This window comes from Callithrix jacchus, chromosome 16, assembly GCF_049354715.1.
Source record: "Callithrix jacchus isolate 240 chromosome 16, calJac240_pri, whole genome shotgun sequence".
Lineage (NCBI taxonomy): Eukaryota > Metazoa > Chordata > Mammalia > Primates > Cebidae > Callithrix > Callithrix jacchus.
This window is the reverse complement of record NC_133517.1, coordinates 56,825,412-56,840,549: the sequence shown is the minus strand read 5'-3', so window position 1 is coordinate 56,840,549 and position 15,138 is coordinate 56,825,412. Positions and strand designations below refer to the sequence as shown.

Here is a 15,138-nt window from a genome sequence, read left to right as displayed (position 1 = left end):
TGAGCCATGATCACCCCACTGCAGTCTATGCTGAGTGACAGCAGGAGATCCTGTTCCAAAAAAAGAAAGGTACTTGTGTGGGAAATTGCCTAGACACCACCATGGCCTCCAAGTTTAGCAGCAGGCAGGCTATCCCAGAGGTTACCCAACAGTCAGGTTTAGGACCAAGTGAAGATGCTCCAATTACACGGTTATTAAGTAAAAAAAAAAAAAACACATTGTGGGAAGTATTTTCCATTTCCCCACAAACATGCTCTGCTTTGGTCACATGTAGCTACAGGAAGTTCTTAGAATACAGTCTTTTGAGAGGGAGTCTCGCTTTGTCACCCAGGCTGGAGTGCAGTGGCATGATCTTGGCTTACTGTAATCTCTGCCTGCAGGGTTCAAGTGATTCTCCTGCTTCAGCCTCCTAAGTAGCCGGGATTAGAGGCATGCTAGTTTTGTATTTTTACCACAGATGGGGTTTCACCATGTTGGCCAGGATGGTCTGGAACTCCTGACCTCAGATGATCCATCTGCCTCAGCTTCCTCAAGTACTGGGATTACAGATGTGAGCCACCTGTCAGTCAGAACAGTATTTTTTTCTTTTGTCTATCATTCATATATATTTGTGTTCCTTTCTATGTATGTCTTGTAATTTTGTTGTTGGAGATTAGACATTTTAGATAATATACTGCAGGAATTCTGGGTACTTGATCCTCCTCCCTTTAGGGCTTATTATTTGCTTGCTTGCTTATTTATGTGTTTATTTATTTTTGCCGCAGGGTCTTGCTATGTTGCCCAGGCTAGTCTCAAACCTCTAGGCTCAAGCGATCTGCCTGCCTCAACCTTCCGAGTAGCAAAGATTACAGTCACTGTGTCTGGATGGAATATAGCCTTTTGACCCCATGACATTACCCAAATTCCAATTTCTCTTTTAAGCCTTGGCTCAAATGCTATCTATACTCTGTTGCCTCCCCCAAGTCCCCCCAGTGACACACAGGGTCCTCCTCTCTACCTGATGTTATACTTTGTCAGAGAAACATCACAGCAGTGACATTCCACAACATTTGGTAGCAAACCCTTTGTCCAAATGTAGTCATATGCAGGACCGAAATACAAGAACTCTAATTTGGAGAATTTATAACATCTACTTTTCAAAATATAAATCAACGCTATCTGGTAAAAGAGGATATCTGGACCAAAAAAAAGATTTAAAATGTATGGCTAGAGAACAGTAGACATGTTCTTAGAATAGATATAATATCCAAATTAATGCACTCAGATTAGTGGCAGTAAATAATAAGAATTTTCCTCCCCCCAGACAGAGTCTTATTCTGTCACCCAGCCTGGAGTGCAGTGGTGCAACCTCAGTTCAAGGCAAGTACTGCTTCTGGGGTTCAAGCAATTCTCAAGTCTCAATCTCCTGGGTAGCTGCCCAGCTAATTTTTTTTTTTAAGGTGCGTGCCCAGCTAATTTTTGTTTTTGGAGACAGAGTTTTGCTCTATTGCCTAGGCTGGAGTGCAGTGTGCCATCTTGGCTCACTGCTTCTTGGGTTCAAGTAATTCTTCTGCCTTAGCCTTCTTAGTAGCTGGGATTACAGACATGCACTACCATACCTGGCTAATTTTTGTATTTTTAGTAGAGATGAGCTTTGCCACGTTGGCCAGGCTGGTCTCGAACTTCTGAACTCAAGAGATCAGCTGGCTTCCGCCTCCTGAAGTGCTGGGATTACAGGCATGAGCCACTGTACCTGGCCTAATTTTTTTTTTTTTTTTAAGGTAGAGACAGGTTTTCACTACGTTGGCTAGGCTGGTCTCAAACTCCGGGCCTCAAATGATCCACCCACCTTGGCCTCCCAAGGTGCTGAGATGAACTGCAGGCATGATCGACTGCGCCAGGCCAAAAATTACTTTTTTTTTTGCGATTTGTCTCACAATCTCAAGATTTGCTCTAATTTGGAAGAAAAGTTTTACCCTATGCTTGCAAAATGCTAAATTAGTTAAATTTAACACAAAGTTGGTGTGAGTGAATGTTTAATGATGCAAAGCATGAGAGACCAGGTAAAGTTACTGGCTCAAAATTATGAATCCTGGCTTCCTTCAGCCATAATTCGACTGAGGCAACTATAGGAAAACTGAAAGAGCTATTCAGGGTTTAAGGAGAGTGGGGAATGGCTTCTCACAGTCCTTAGTTCTGAGTCTGAGGGAATAGAACTGCTGACAGCAGGGACCATGAGTCTAAAAGGACCTTTGTGTCAAGTAACATACAGAGATTGCTCTGTCTCACCACTTCCTCTCTGTCCCCAAGGGACTTCTGAAGGGGTTTTCAATGAGGTTGCCTGAAAGAAAGATATTTCCCATGCATATCACATCCGGGAGGAGGTTCATATCACTCCTAAATGCCAGGAAGGCAAATCTTAGCTGTCGTGTTACACAGTCTGCAGTAGCAAGATGCAATAGTTTCTGTATGTAAGCTGACACTGAAACTAGAGCCACTTCTGGGTAAACAATGCAGTAATGCAAAAACCAAACAAATGCTCACATTTCTGAGCCCAAAAGGACTATTAAAATCTTAGAGAAATTTATCCCTAAAAGATAATTTTAAAAGCAAGTAACCCATTATTGCAAGTTTATTTTTTTCTTAAAGAGACAGAGTCTTGCTCTGTGGCCCAGGGTCTCTCTGGGTCTCTATTTCCTGATCTGTCAAAATGAAGATAATAAAGGGACTGGCCCACATTCCTTGATCCTCATTTCCAAAATCTAAAAAGTGCTGAAAATGTTAACTGTGGTTTTGTGTGTTTGTGTGTGTGTGTGAGACAGAGTCTCTCTCTGTCGTCGCCCAGGCTGCAGTGCAGTGGTGCAATCTCAGCACACTGCAACCTTCGCCTCCTGTGTTTAAGAAATTCTCTACCTCAGCCTCTGAAGTACATGATATTACAGACATGTGCCACCATACTCGGCTAATTTTTGTATTTTTAGTAGAGATGGGGTCTCACCATCTTTACCAGGCTGGTCTTGAACTCCTGATCTCGTGAGCCACCCGCCTCGGCCTCCCAAAGTGGTGGAATTAAAGAATGTACTTTTTCATGTTTGAAAGAAACTAATGTGGTAGTAAAACCTGAATAGATGAGGCATTTTATCATCTTTATTTAACTGTTAATGTGATTATTTCCATTTTGCTACAGAAACCCTAGTGATTTTAACTCTGGGATGCTATTAGAGTCTTAAATAATGTATAATGTTCAGAATATTACACTAACATTTTAGTATTTTAAAAATACTGAATTCTGAAACACACCTGGCCCTTAAGGGTTTCGGATGCAGGATTTTGGATCCGTCACAGTACAGTAGCACAATCATAGCTTACTGTAATCTAGAACTCCTGGACTCAATCCTCTTGTCTTAGCCTCCCAAGTATCTGGGACTACATGTGTGAGCCACAATGCTTGGCTAATTTTTATTTTTTTGTAGAGACAGGGTATTGCTATGTTGCCCATGATGGTCTTGAACTCCTGGGCTCAGTGATCCTCCTGCCTTGGCCTCCCAAAGCGCTCAGATTACAGGCATGAGCCACCACATCCAGCTATATTGTTGCATGTTTTTTTTTGTTTTGTTTTGTTTTTTGAGATGGCATCTTGCTCTTGTTGCCCAGGCTGGAGTGCAGTGGCATACTCTCGGCTCACTTCGACCTCTGCCTCCTGGGTTCAAGCGATTCTCCTCCCTCAGTCTCCCAAATAGCTGGGATTACAGGCACACATCACCATCCCCAGCTACTTTTTGTGTTTTTAGTAGAGACAGAGTTTCACCATGTTGGCCAGGCTAGTCTTGAACTCCTGACCTCAGGTGATCTGCCTGCCTCAACCTCCCAAAGTGCTGGGATTACAGGTGTGAGCCACTGTGGCGGGGCCTATTGCAAGTTTTAAGGAGCAGCTGTAAAACTAACTCTACTTCCTTGAAAGATACCATTTTGCAATAATTTGCAATATAGTAGACTCTAAAAGGGTTTAAAAAGTTGAAGAAGTCTTTCTGAAGCACAATTACCAGAAATCTTTCCTCTTTTTCCAGCCAGCGCTGATCTTCTTCCATTTCCTGTTGCTGTCGGATTAGCCGTTCTTCCATCAGGTGGGTTGGCAACACTTGCCCAATCCCTCGCAGGTCCAATGCTGTAGAGTCCTGGAAGAAGGGTGGAAAACAGCATGTCCAGTCTCCTAAGTCTGTTCCTATGCTCCTACACTGTTTTATGTATCTTTCAAGAAAAGATAAGCAAAACAGCAAATGTGGTGGAAATAGGATCTCTCACACTGTGTTTGTTGGGGTAACTTTTCTGGAGGGTGCAATTTAATGTGCGTCAAGCATCTTTAAAAAGTATACAATCCTTTAGCGCACAGATTCACTTGTAGGGGTCTATTTTAAAGAAATAGCACAAGATATGTGCAAAGAATACGTTACTTATAGTAAAAAAGTAGAAACAATCCAGAAGTAATAGAAGGCTGAAATATGATACATATTATAGAGTATCTCTATAATGGAGCGATCTCGGCTTACCGCAACCTCCGACTCCTGGGTTCGGGCAATTCTCCTGCCTCAGCTTCCTGAGTAGCTGATATTATAGGCACACGCCACCATGCCCAGCTAATTTTTTGTGTGTTTTTAGTAGAGACGGGGTTTCACCATGTTGACCAGGATGGTCTCCATCTCTTGACCTCGTGATCCACCCGTCTTGGCCTCCCAAAGGAGTATCAAATATTAAATAAAATAACATGAATCAGCAGACAACTATAGATACTCTTTGTTTCAAATAAGTAATTTTTTTTCTTTTTAATGAGATGGGGGTCTTGCTATGTTGCCCAGGCTGGCCTCAAACTCCTGGGCTCAAGTTAGCCTCCTATCTCAGACTCCTGAGTAGATGGAACTATGGACATATGTTACCGTACCCAGTTCAAATTTTTAAAATATAGTCGTAGTTCTTGTTTTTATCAGGAAAAGTTAGTAAAAATTAACATGGTCCAAAGAACTGAATGCTCTGTCTTCCTTTTTCTTTACTGGCCTCATGTGTATGCTGATTATATTCAACTTAGGGATCTGTCTTTCAAATAAACAGACTAATGATTTTAGCATTTCTCCCTGGGTATTTCTTTTAGTTAATAAAAAGCTCATGAAACCAGAAACCATTTGAGTAGATGGGGTATCCTGATCTTTGAATTAAGTCAATAAAATTGGGCTGGGTGTCATGGCTCACACCTGCAATCCCAGCACTTTGGGAGGCTGAGGCGGGCAGATCACTTGAGGTCAGGAGTTCAAGATCAGCCTGGCCAACACGGTGAAACCCTATCTCTACCTAAAAACACACAAATTAGCTGGGCGTGGTGACTCCTGACTGTAATCCCAGCTGCTTGGCAGGCTGAGGTAGGAGAATTGCTTGAACCTGGGAGGTGGAGGTTGCAGTGAGCTGAGATCGTGTCATTGTACTCCAGCCTGGGCAACACAGTAAGACCCCGTCTCAAAAAAAAAAAGAAAGTCATTAAAATCAATAAATCTTAGGATTTAGAAATAAAAGGTGCCCTTTTGTTTTTGAGACAGGCTCTTCCTCTGTTCCCCAGGTTGGAGCACAGTGGCAAGATTGTGGCAAGATCATGGCTCACTGCAGCCTCAACCTCCTAAGCTCAAAAGATCCTCTTACCCCAGCCTCCTGAGTTCTAGGACTACAGGCATATACCACCATACATGGCTAATTTTCTATTTTTTTGTAAAGACAGGGTCTCACTATGTTGCCCAGGCTGGTCTCAAACTCTTGGGCTCAAGCAATCCTCCTACCTCAGCCTCCTAAAGTGCTGGGATTACAGGTGTAAGTCACTATGCCCAGTTTTGCCATGTTTTATAAGTTAACAAACTGAAGCCCAAGACACCTGATTTACCTCCACATTGGGCTGCCACATTGATATCTCCTGAGGTCTATGATTCCATGAATCTGCTTGGTCCAAAAGAGATGCCTGACCTGGATAGATGCTGCCAGCCATAGCTGTGATTCCATGTGAACCAGGGTAGCCTGAGACCTGTGAACGAGTTAGGAGGCAAGATAATGTTCGACTATAACATCTGCACAGTTCTGCTTCACACACAAAGGAAACTAAGATTACAGAGAATACTGTGGCAGGCAGAATTACAGCCTCCCACAAAGATACCCATGTTCTAAGCCCTTGAACATGTGAGTATGTTTCCTCACATGGCAAAAGAGACTTTGCAGATGTGGCAAGGATCTTGGGATGGGAGGGTATCCGGGATATCTGAGTGAGTTCAATGTTATTACAAGGCTCCTTAAAAGTGTAAGAGGAGAGAGGGACATGGGATCACTGAAGAATGGTCAGAGACAGTTAATTCTGCTGGCTCTGAACGTGGAGCAAGGGGACAATGAAACAAGGCAAGCCGGTGGCCTACAGAAGCTGATAAGGCAAGGAAATGGACTCTCAGCTAAAGTCTCAAGAAAAAAGATTTGTTATGGTTGAATTAGAGAGCTAATCCAAATATATACTAGACAATAAGAAATTGTTTCTTTGGACTTTCACACTTACTGAAATAATGAGGGGAGATCATTTCTGGATGCAAAAGCAAGCCACAAAAATGGCTGTGCCATACTCTCCTATAGAAATCCCCTTTCCTGCCCAACCAACAAGTACCCCCCAACATGAATAACAAACAACAACAAAAAACACACACCAAAAACCCCCAAATGTTTGTTCTCTAATGAACTACGAGCTGATGGTAGGATAAGTTGTACCTTTTAAGTACTAAGTTCTAACGATGAAGGCTAAGGCAGAGAGAAGACATTCAGTTGGACACAGAAAAATTTCAAGGCAGAGGGAAAATAAGAGGGGTTTCTTTACATGGTTCCCTCTCTCAATCAAGAGAAAGATAGAGAACAGACTTGGCACTGGTTTCCACACCTCATTAGGCTAGTGTTACATGGTTGGAGGTTGTCAGTTAATTTTTTAGTGAGATAAAGCACAGCCAAAACTCTATTTCCAAATATCAACACATCCTTCAACAAAGGTTTTGTGCATTTATTAGGTCTCTATGCATTAATTTATTCCAAAATTCCATATGTACAATATGAAATTAAAGAATTTTCAAGTAAGGTATACAGTTAGTTCTTACAGTTTGAATGAAAATATCTTAGTAATAAAAACTGCTACTAAATGCAAAATGCTAAATCATGATTTTTGGTGAAAAGGGACATATTATTGCTAGAAAATAGGAATTTTCACAAGAAGGAGCTTTAACATGGTCTAAGGCAGTTTTCTACATAATACTAACCATGTAGAAGGATCGCTTTAGGTTAAAAATGAAGTAACATGGCTGGTCTCATTTACAAGACATGAAAATTTGGGCTCGGGAATGGTTAATCATACATGAGTTCAATGAAAAAAAATATCTTTTACTTAATTCTCTATTCACTCATTTCTACACCATTAAGTCCTAAGTTCTTAAAGTACTGTCCTAAGCACTTAAAGCAGAGACAAGTCCCCACTCTCAGGGGCTTCCACTGCCTTGGTGACAGCCAGCCAGTAACAAACACATATTAGAGTTTCAAATCTTGACAGTACCATAGACCAGGCCTGCAAGGACACAAAGAAAACTGTCTGTCTGCTAACAGTCTGTCGCATTAAGCAGGTGCTGTCATGTTTTCTCTCAACAATGCTGGTATTCAATTCCCACTCAAGGCCAATTCACTTTCCATACCAGCCAGGCACAGGCTCAGGGGCTGTTCCCCTGGGGCCCATCTGCTTGTTTGCCAGAGCTCAGGGTCTCACAGAGATGGGTTTTCTTTCTTTAAGCCACTACACACCTCCCATTGCTCTGACCCTTGTGCTGGGCCAGGGTTCTTGTTTCTTCACTTATAGAATTGGTAGTAATCAAAACTGACACAGGGTCCTGTGAGCCCCTACCATGAGAAAAGAGAGTACCTTACTTGTCTTCATATTCTCAGTACATAGAATAGTAATAGGCAGAAAGTAGATGAACATTCAGTGCCACCTTGCTGAATGAACGGACAGGTGCCCTAGAAAACTCAAATAATTCACTCCTCTGCCAGGCAAGTGGCCATCTCAGAACAGTGTCTCCCAAAACAAGTCTGAGTTATCTGCCTCAGAACCCACTGAGGTTGCTTGTTAACAATAAGCTATTCTTGGGCTCCACTTCAGAATTAATATATTAGAATCTGAGGCTAAAGAGACTAAAATTTGCTGTTCTAAACTACTGCTGACATATCATCTTTTCTAACAAGAAAGTGCTTACATTCTCCCTTGTTACTGACAGTTAAGTATCAATAGTTAAGATTTTTTGCCTATCTTGACCCAAGAGGTATTAATTTAAACCATGCTCTCAACAACTCTGTGAAGCAGATAGGAAAGGCAAATACTGACACCCTCCTTAGGACCCTGATTCCTACAGACATTACGATGAGTAAAAAAAAGCTAAGCCCCAAAAACACCCTGCATATGATCTATTTATATAAATTCTAGAACAGGCAGTATCTCTGATACTAGAAGTGAGAAGTGCAGTTGCTCCTGGGGCAGGAGGTGCCTGATGGGAAGGGGCACAAAGGAACAGACAGAGCCAGAGATACTCTGCATTCTGAAGTGGGGATGGGATGCACTGGGGTATGTATCTGTTGGAACAAAGACCCGTGCATTGTAAGGTAAACCGCAATGAAAGTTAATTATCCTTTTCTCAAAAACAAATGATTTGTTTACTTTGTGTCAAGTCCTTTTTTTTCAAGGATAACTTTTTTCTAATTTGTACAGGATATTTGTCTATAAATCTAACACTTTTCACACTTGTCTGTATAGTATTTCATCTGGTTTCTGTAAATTTTGAATTTTATTCTTGCCTTCCAGAAGAACTGTCCAGGTTCAGTATTACCTCTAAAGAGTATGTGCCCACTGGCTTCACCTTGTCCTTTGCCATAGCAAGTGGATGAAAAGGCACCTAAGAACAGTAGCAGGGCCTGGTCCTGCCCACTTGAAGACAGAGTAAAAACAAATGCCTTCTGCATAGGACGTCAAGATAACATTCACTCAGTGATTATGGTAACCACTTTCTCAGCTTTCTATCAGCCAAATCATACTCATAAGTACACAAATAAGAATATGCACAATGTACCTCTCTAGCCCAAAAGTGCTAACTAATCAAATAACACTTTTTTTCTCCGTAACGACTGGCATACCTGGTAATGATTGGTTTGCACCACGTGCTGTGGGCTGGGATAAAATCCTTCGCTGGATCTCGGACTAGGATAACCTGGTCTGCTGGGCTGTAAAATCAATAGAGCATCATATGAATGAAACTTTGATTTTGGCAAACCTGTGCTTTATGAATAGAAAGATATTTTTCTAATAGCGCTTAGTTGAAAAGAATGATTAAAAGGTGCTAAGACATTTCAATGGGGAAAGAACAGCTTTTTCAACAAACGATGCTGGAGCAACTGGATAGCTACATGTGAAAAACTGGTTTGACCTCCTCCTCCCAACACACACAAAAATTAACTCAAAATGGATTACGGATCTAAATGAAAAGTTAAAAACTCTACAATTCTTAGAAGAAAACACAAGAGTAAATCTTGGGCAAGGTATGGAAGCTCATGCCTGTAATCCCAGCACTTTAGAAGGCCGAGGCAGGCGGACCACTTGAGGTCAGGAGTTCAAAATCAATCAGGCCAATCTGTTGGGAATATAAAATGGTGCAGTTACTATGGAGGACAGTATGGCTATTCCTTAAAAATTAAACATAGAACTAGTATATGATCCAGCAATTCTACTTTCAGGTATATATAACAGAGAAATAAAAATCTATATCCACACAAAAACATGTATACCAGCTCCTCAGGAGGCCAAAGTGGGAGGGGTCACTTGAGCCCAGGAATTAGAGGTCAGCCTGGGCAATACAGTGAGACTGTGTCTTAAAAAAAAAAAATTAAACACAAACATGTACATGAATGTTCTTAACAGCATTATTCACAATAGATAACAAGGGGGAATAGTCCACATCCATCAACTGATAAATGAATAAACAAAATGTTGTGAATCTATGAAAGGAATATAATTTGTACTTAAAGGGAATGAAGTACTGGCACATACTACAACATGCATGAACTTTCAAAACATTCTAAGTGAAAAAAGCCAGTCACAAAGCACAACAGATGATTTCATTAATGAAATATCTAGAATAGGAAAGATATTAATCACATAGACAAGGACATAAGCAAGTACATAAGTGGTTGCCAGGGGTTGGAAGGAGGAGGAAATAGGGGAAGACTGCTAATGGGTACAGGGTTTCATTTTGGGGGTGATAAATATGTGCTAGGCTGGGCACTATGGCTCACACCTGTAATCCTAGCACTTTGGGAGGCCGAGGTGGGTGGGTCACTTGAGCCCAGGAGTTTGAGACCGGCCTGAACAGTGAGACATCATCTCAACTAAAAACAAAAATCCTAAAATTGACTGTGGTGATGGCTGCACAACTCTGAATATACTAAAAAACATTAAAATTGTACAATTTATTTATTTGAGATAGTGTCTTCCTCTGTTGCATAGGCTGGAGTGCGGTGTACAATCCTGGCTTACTGCAACCACTGCCTCCTAGGTTTGAGCGACTTGTGCCTCAGCCTCTCAAGTAGCTGGGATTACAGGCATTCATCCCATCGCCAGAATAATTTTTGTATTTACAGTAGAGACAGGCTTTTGCCACGTTGGCCAGGCTGGTCTCGAACTCCTGGCCCTAAATGACCCGCCTGCCAAGACCTCTCAAAGTGTTGGGATTATATGCACCCAGCCGAACTGCACACTTTCAATGGATAAACTGTATGGAATGTAAATTGTATCAAAATAAAGCTATTGAAGTATCATTAATAACAAAATGGGATACTGAATATTCTGAGCCTGAGGGACCCAAATGCTGTCTGCGACCTGGAGAGAATGCATTTGTGTTCTATTGTTTGACTAATTCCTGGTTGTGTGACTGTGGTCAAGTGACGAAACTGACTGGCTTCTACTTCCTCATGCAAAGATGCGGGGTGAGCTAGAGAATCTCTAAAGTCACTTCCAGGTCTTAAATTCTCATTTTGTTTGTGGGCCAAAATGAATTCCAAGTTCACAGTGAAAGAACAATTTAGTCTGAAACGGCAGGCTGAAAGAAGTCAATAAAGTCTTCTAAAACTTGGGGGATTTAATGAGGTGGAAGCCGTTATTTTCTAGCTAAATTAAGTCCAGAATTAAAGGAAATGGAGGAAATGGATTTAAGTCCTAACAAGCTTAGGAAAGAAAACGGCTTAGTGCCTGTGTCTCTCTCCCACAGTGCTGGGTGAACACGCTTTGCTCTAGTTAGGTCCAGAGCATGTTTTGGTCTCTAAACTCAGTCTCATTTTCCCCACAGCTTTGCTTATGCAGTCCCCCTGCCTGGAATGTCTCCTCCATTCATCTGTAGAACACTTCTGATCCTTTCAGTCAATGAGATGTTAGCAGCTCCTGATTTTGCCAGTGTAACATAAACATATGTCCTCTGCTCTCCTAAGGAGGCCTTTTTCAAACCCAACCTTGGGTTGGAGGTACTTTTGCACTTGCTCTAGCCCTGCTATTGTAAGCCATTAAATTCCTGAGGGTGAAAAACCCTTCCTTTTTGCTTAGCCCTGTCACGTTTCAAACAGTGTTCTGGATAGTCTACTCTAAGCGTAACTAAATAAGAACATGAATTCCCCTGAAGACACCACAAACAGGAAAAGGGTAAAAATGGAACATTCTAGGTTTTTCTCTACTCTGTGCTAGGGTGGCAATTTCCAAAGTGTGTTCTACAAAGTGGTTGTGCTAAATTAAAAGAGGTTAAAAAAATAAAAGTCTGGCTACCTTTGTACTTGTTTTAAAGATATGTGTTAGTATGTAAGCATTAATAATGGTTTCAGGGAAAATGGTTTCCTGAATCAAATGTTCTTGGAGTCCAAGAATGGAAGGAGGCAGAGCCAGGAACTGGAACAATAAACAGAGCTGACAGTTGCGCAGTGACGCACTCCTGATAAATTCAGGAAAAAAAAAGTTGTAATGTACTCTGTATTCTGTCTGTACTAAACTATGTACTTTACATACAATTTGATAATTTTGATCACCAAATTGCTATGAAACAATATTATAATCCCTATTTTATAGAGTCTCAGATACATTGGGCAATCTAAATAGGGGCATATGGGTGGTAATGGTAGAACTGCCTGACTCCAAAATCTGCCGTGCCAAGATGCTATTCTATGACAAGCGTACTTCTGACTCAGCAAATAAAAAGGAATATACAAAACAAATGGATCAGAGAATGACAAAAGCAATGTAAAACATCTCACAGTGATGCAAAGTCTTAACTCGGTAGCAAATAACACAAGGTTCCATTTCAAAATAAAAATAACAGGTAAAAAGTTGAAAATATGTCTCACGATAGACAAAATATTTGCACAAAGGACACCACAAAATCAAATGTTGCTAACCAACAGCCATGGAGAGTGCAAATGTATTGGTAAAACAGCTCTGCTTCTGTTCTCTACAAATTGGAAGTTAGCATGGTGGTTAAGAGAATGCCAGTGTTCACAGTTAGGGTGTTTCAGCTCTCTGTGCCTCCCTACTGTCAATAACAAAAGGAGTACAATAACCAGCAGCTACCTCCTGGAGCTGCCATAAAGGTTAAATAGATTAACATACATCAAGATCTTTGAAAATGGCTTTCATACAAGTCCAAAAGTGTCACCTGCTGGTAAGTACTATAAGTTAGCAGAGTAATGACACCTCCTCCTCTAAGACAGAAACTTGGATTTTAATAAAGCAAAATAATGGCACAGGGAATTTTTGCTGAAATTCTCCCAAGTGAGGAAGGAGAGAAAGGAAGGCACTGGTATTCTAAACTAGAGGTCCTCAACTGGATGGCACTGTTCCTTCAGAAGCATTTAGAGTACAGTCAGCCCTCCCTATCCACAGGCCCAGCATCCATGGATTCAAACAACTGCAGATTGAAAATATACAGGAAAAAAAAAAAAAAAAAACAACCAAAACCAATAATACAAACAAAAAGATAAGTGTAACTATGCAAGCTGGGTGCAGTGGCTCATGTCTGTAATCTCAGCACTTTGGGAGGCTGAGGGGGGTAGATCGCTTTGAGCTCATAAGTTTGAGACCAGCCTGGGCAACATGGTAAAACCCCATCTTTACAAAAAATGTAAAAATTAGCTGGGGAATGGTGGCTCACACCTGTAGTCTTATCTACTTGGGAGGCAGAGGCTAAAGAATCACTTAAGCCCAGAAAGTGGAGGTTGCAGTGGCCTGAGATTGCACCACTGCACTCCAGCCTGGGTGACGGAGTGAGACCATGTCTCCAAAGATAGATAACTAAATAAATACACACACACACACACACACACACACACACACACACACACACGTATATATATATATTATATAAAATATTTATATACTATATATGTATGTATTACATATGTGTGTATATATTATATATGTGTGTCTACTTATATATATGAAACAATGTAGCATTTACATTGTATTAGTTAGTACAAGTAATCTCAAGTACACTGGAAGATGGGCTGGGCATGATGGTTCAAGCCTGTAATCCCAGAACTTTATGATGCCAAAGTGGGTGGATCAACTGAGGTCAGGAGTTTGAGACCAGCCTGACCAACATGATGAAACCCCATCTTTACTAAAAATACAAAACAATTAGCCAGGCATGGTGGCAAACGCCTATAATCCCAGCTACCAGGAGACTGAGACGTGAGAATTGCTTGAACCCGGGAGGTGGAGGTTGCAGTGAGCCGAGATTGCGCAACAGCCCTTCAGCCTGGGCAACAAAGGGAGACCCCATTTCAAAAACAGAATATGCCAACAACAACAAAAAACTAAAGTATATTGGAAGATGTATGTAGGTTATATGCAATACTGGGCTATTTTATATAAGGAGTTTATGCATCTGTGGATTTTGATCTCCATCCCTTGCAGATATTAAAGGACAACTGTATTAGTGAGGGTGCCTTCCATGATTGCACAACTGGTATTAAGGTAGATGTCAGCAGGTGAGATTTCTGGCAATGAGGGGACAGGCCTGAACAACAGGATTTGTTTCATATCCCGCAGGACTTTTTTTTTTGTTTTGAAACAGTCATACTGTCGCCTAGGCTGGTGTGCAATGGCACAATCTCAGCTCACTGCAACCTCTGCCTCCCAAGTTTGAGTGATTCTTGTGCCTCAGCCTCCCAGGTAGCTGGGATTATAGGCATGTGCAATCACACCTGGCTCATTTTTCAATTTTTATTTTTTGAGATGGAGTCTCGTTCTGTCACCCAGGCTACAGTGCAGTGGTGCGATGTTGGCTCGCTGCAACCTCTGCCTCCTGAGTTTAAGTGATTCTTGTGCCTCAGCCTCCAGAATAGCTGGGATTACAGATGTGCACCACCAGGCCCAGCTAATTTTTGTATTTTTAGTAGAGATGGGGTTTTGCCATGTTGCCCAGGCTGGTCTTGAACTCCTGGCCTCAAGTGATCCACTCGTGTTGGCCTCCCAAAGTGCTAGGATTAAAGGCCCGAGCCACCATGCCAAGCTCCCACAGTACTTTCTACTGTCTCTCTCAACTTTACATAAGTAAAATAACAGTAACAATACAATCCCTGTTGCTTGAACACTGAATGAATTCCACTTTACATATTAACACACAAGACACTTTGTATAGTTTATGAAGCACTGAACTCTCCAGAACAGCAATTACCGTGTATACTGATGGGCAATTTTATTTCATTTAAACTTTACCGATATTTTCTTACAATTCTAGAAAATAACATTACCTAGACCAATGAAATTCCTATCAGTTAAAGCTATGCAGTCTGCTAGTTGCTGCTATATTCATGGTGAGTCCACAAACAGGTGTAAGATCTGGCTATGCTACCATGTCTCCCAATGTCACCAGACCTGAGTGCTTTATACATGCATGCATAATGTTATAAAAAAGGACTTTCCTTTTATTTCTCCTGTGCAGTTAGGTCTCCAAACACTAGTATTCCTACATTGATATTTTGAAATTGGTAGGTCATTCTGTTACCTATGTATTTTATTTCAGGATTAGTAAACAA

At 41.3% G+C, this 15,138-nt stretch overlaps 1 protein-coding gene across 50 annotated transcripts in view; it reads right to left on the bottom strand.

The window, feature by feature from the left end:
• Positions 1-15,138, bottom strand: part of PTK2 (protein tyrosine kinase 2) — a 360,020-nt gene that overhangs the window by 38,840 nt on the left and 306,042 nt on the right. For all 50 annotated transcript variants that reach the window (XM_035276524.3, XM_035276540.3, XM_078353054.1 and 47 more), the window contains 3 exons: positions 9,205-9,291; positions 5,897-6,034; positions 4,023-4,154 (listed from right to left, as the gene is read on the bottom strand). In XM_035276524.3, the coding sequence (XP_035132415.1) occupies positions 4,023-4,154; positions 5,897-6,034; positions 9,205-9,291 (357 nt within the window). The remainder of the gene's footprint in view (positions 1-4,022; positions 4,155-5,896; positions 6,035-9,204; positions 9,292-15,138) is intronic.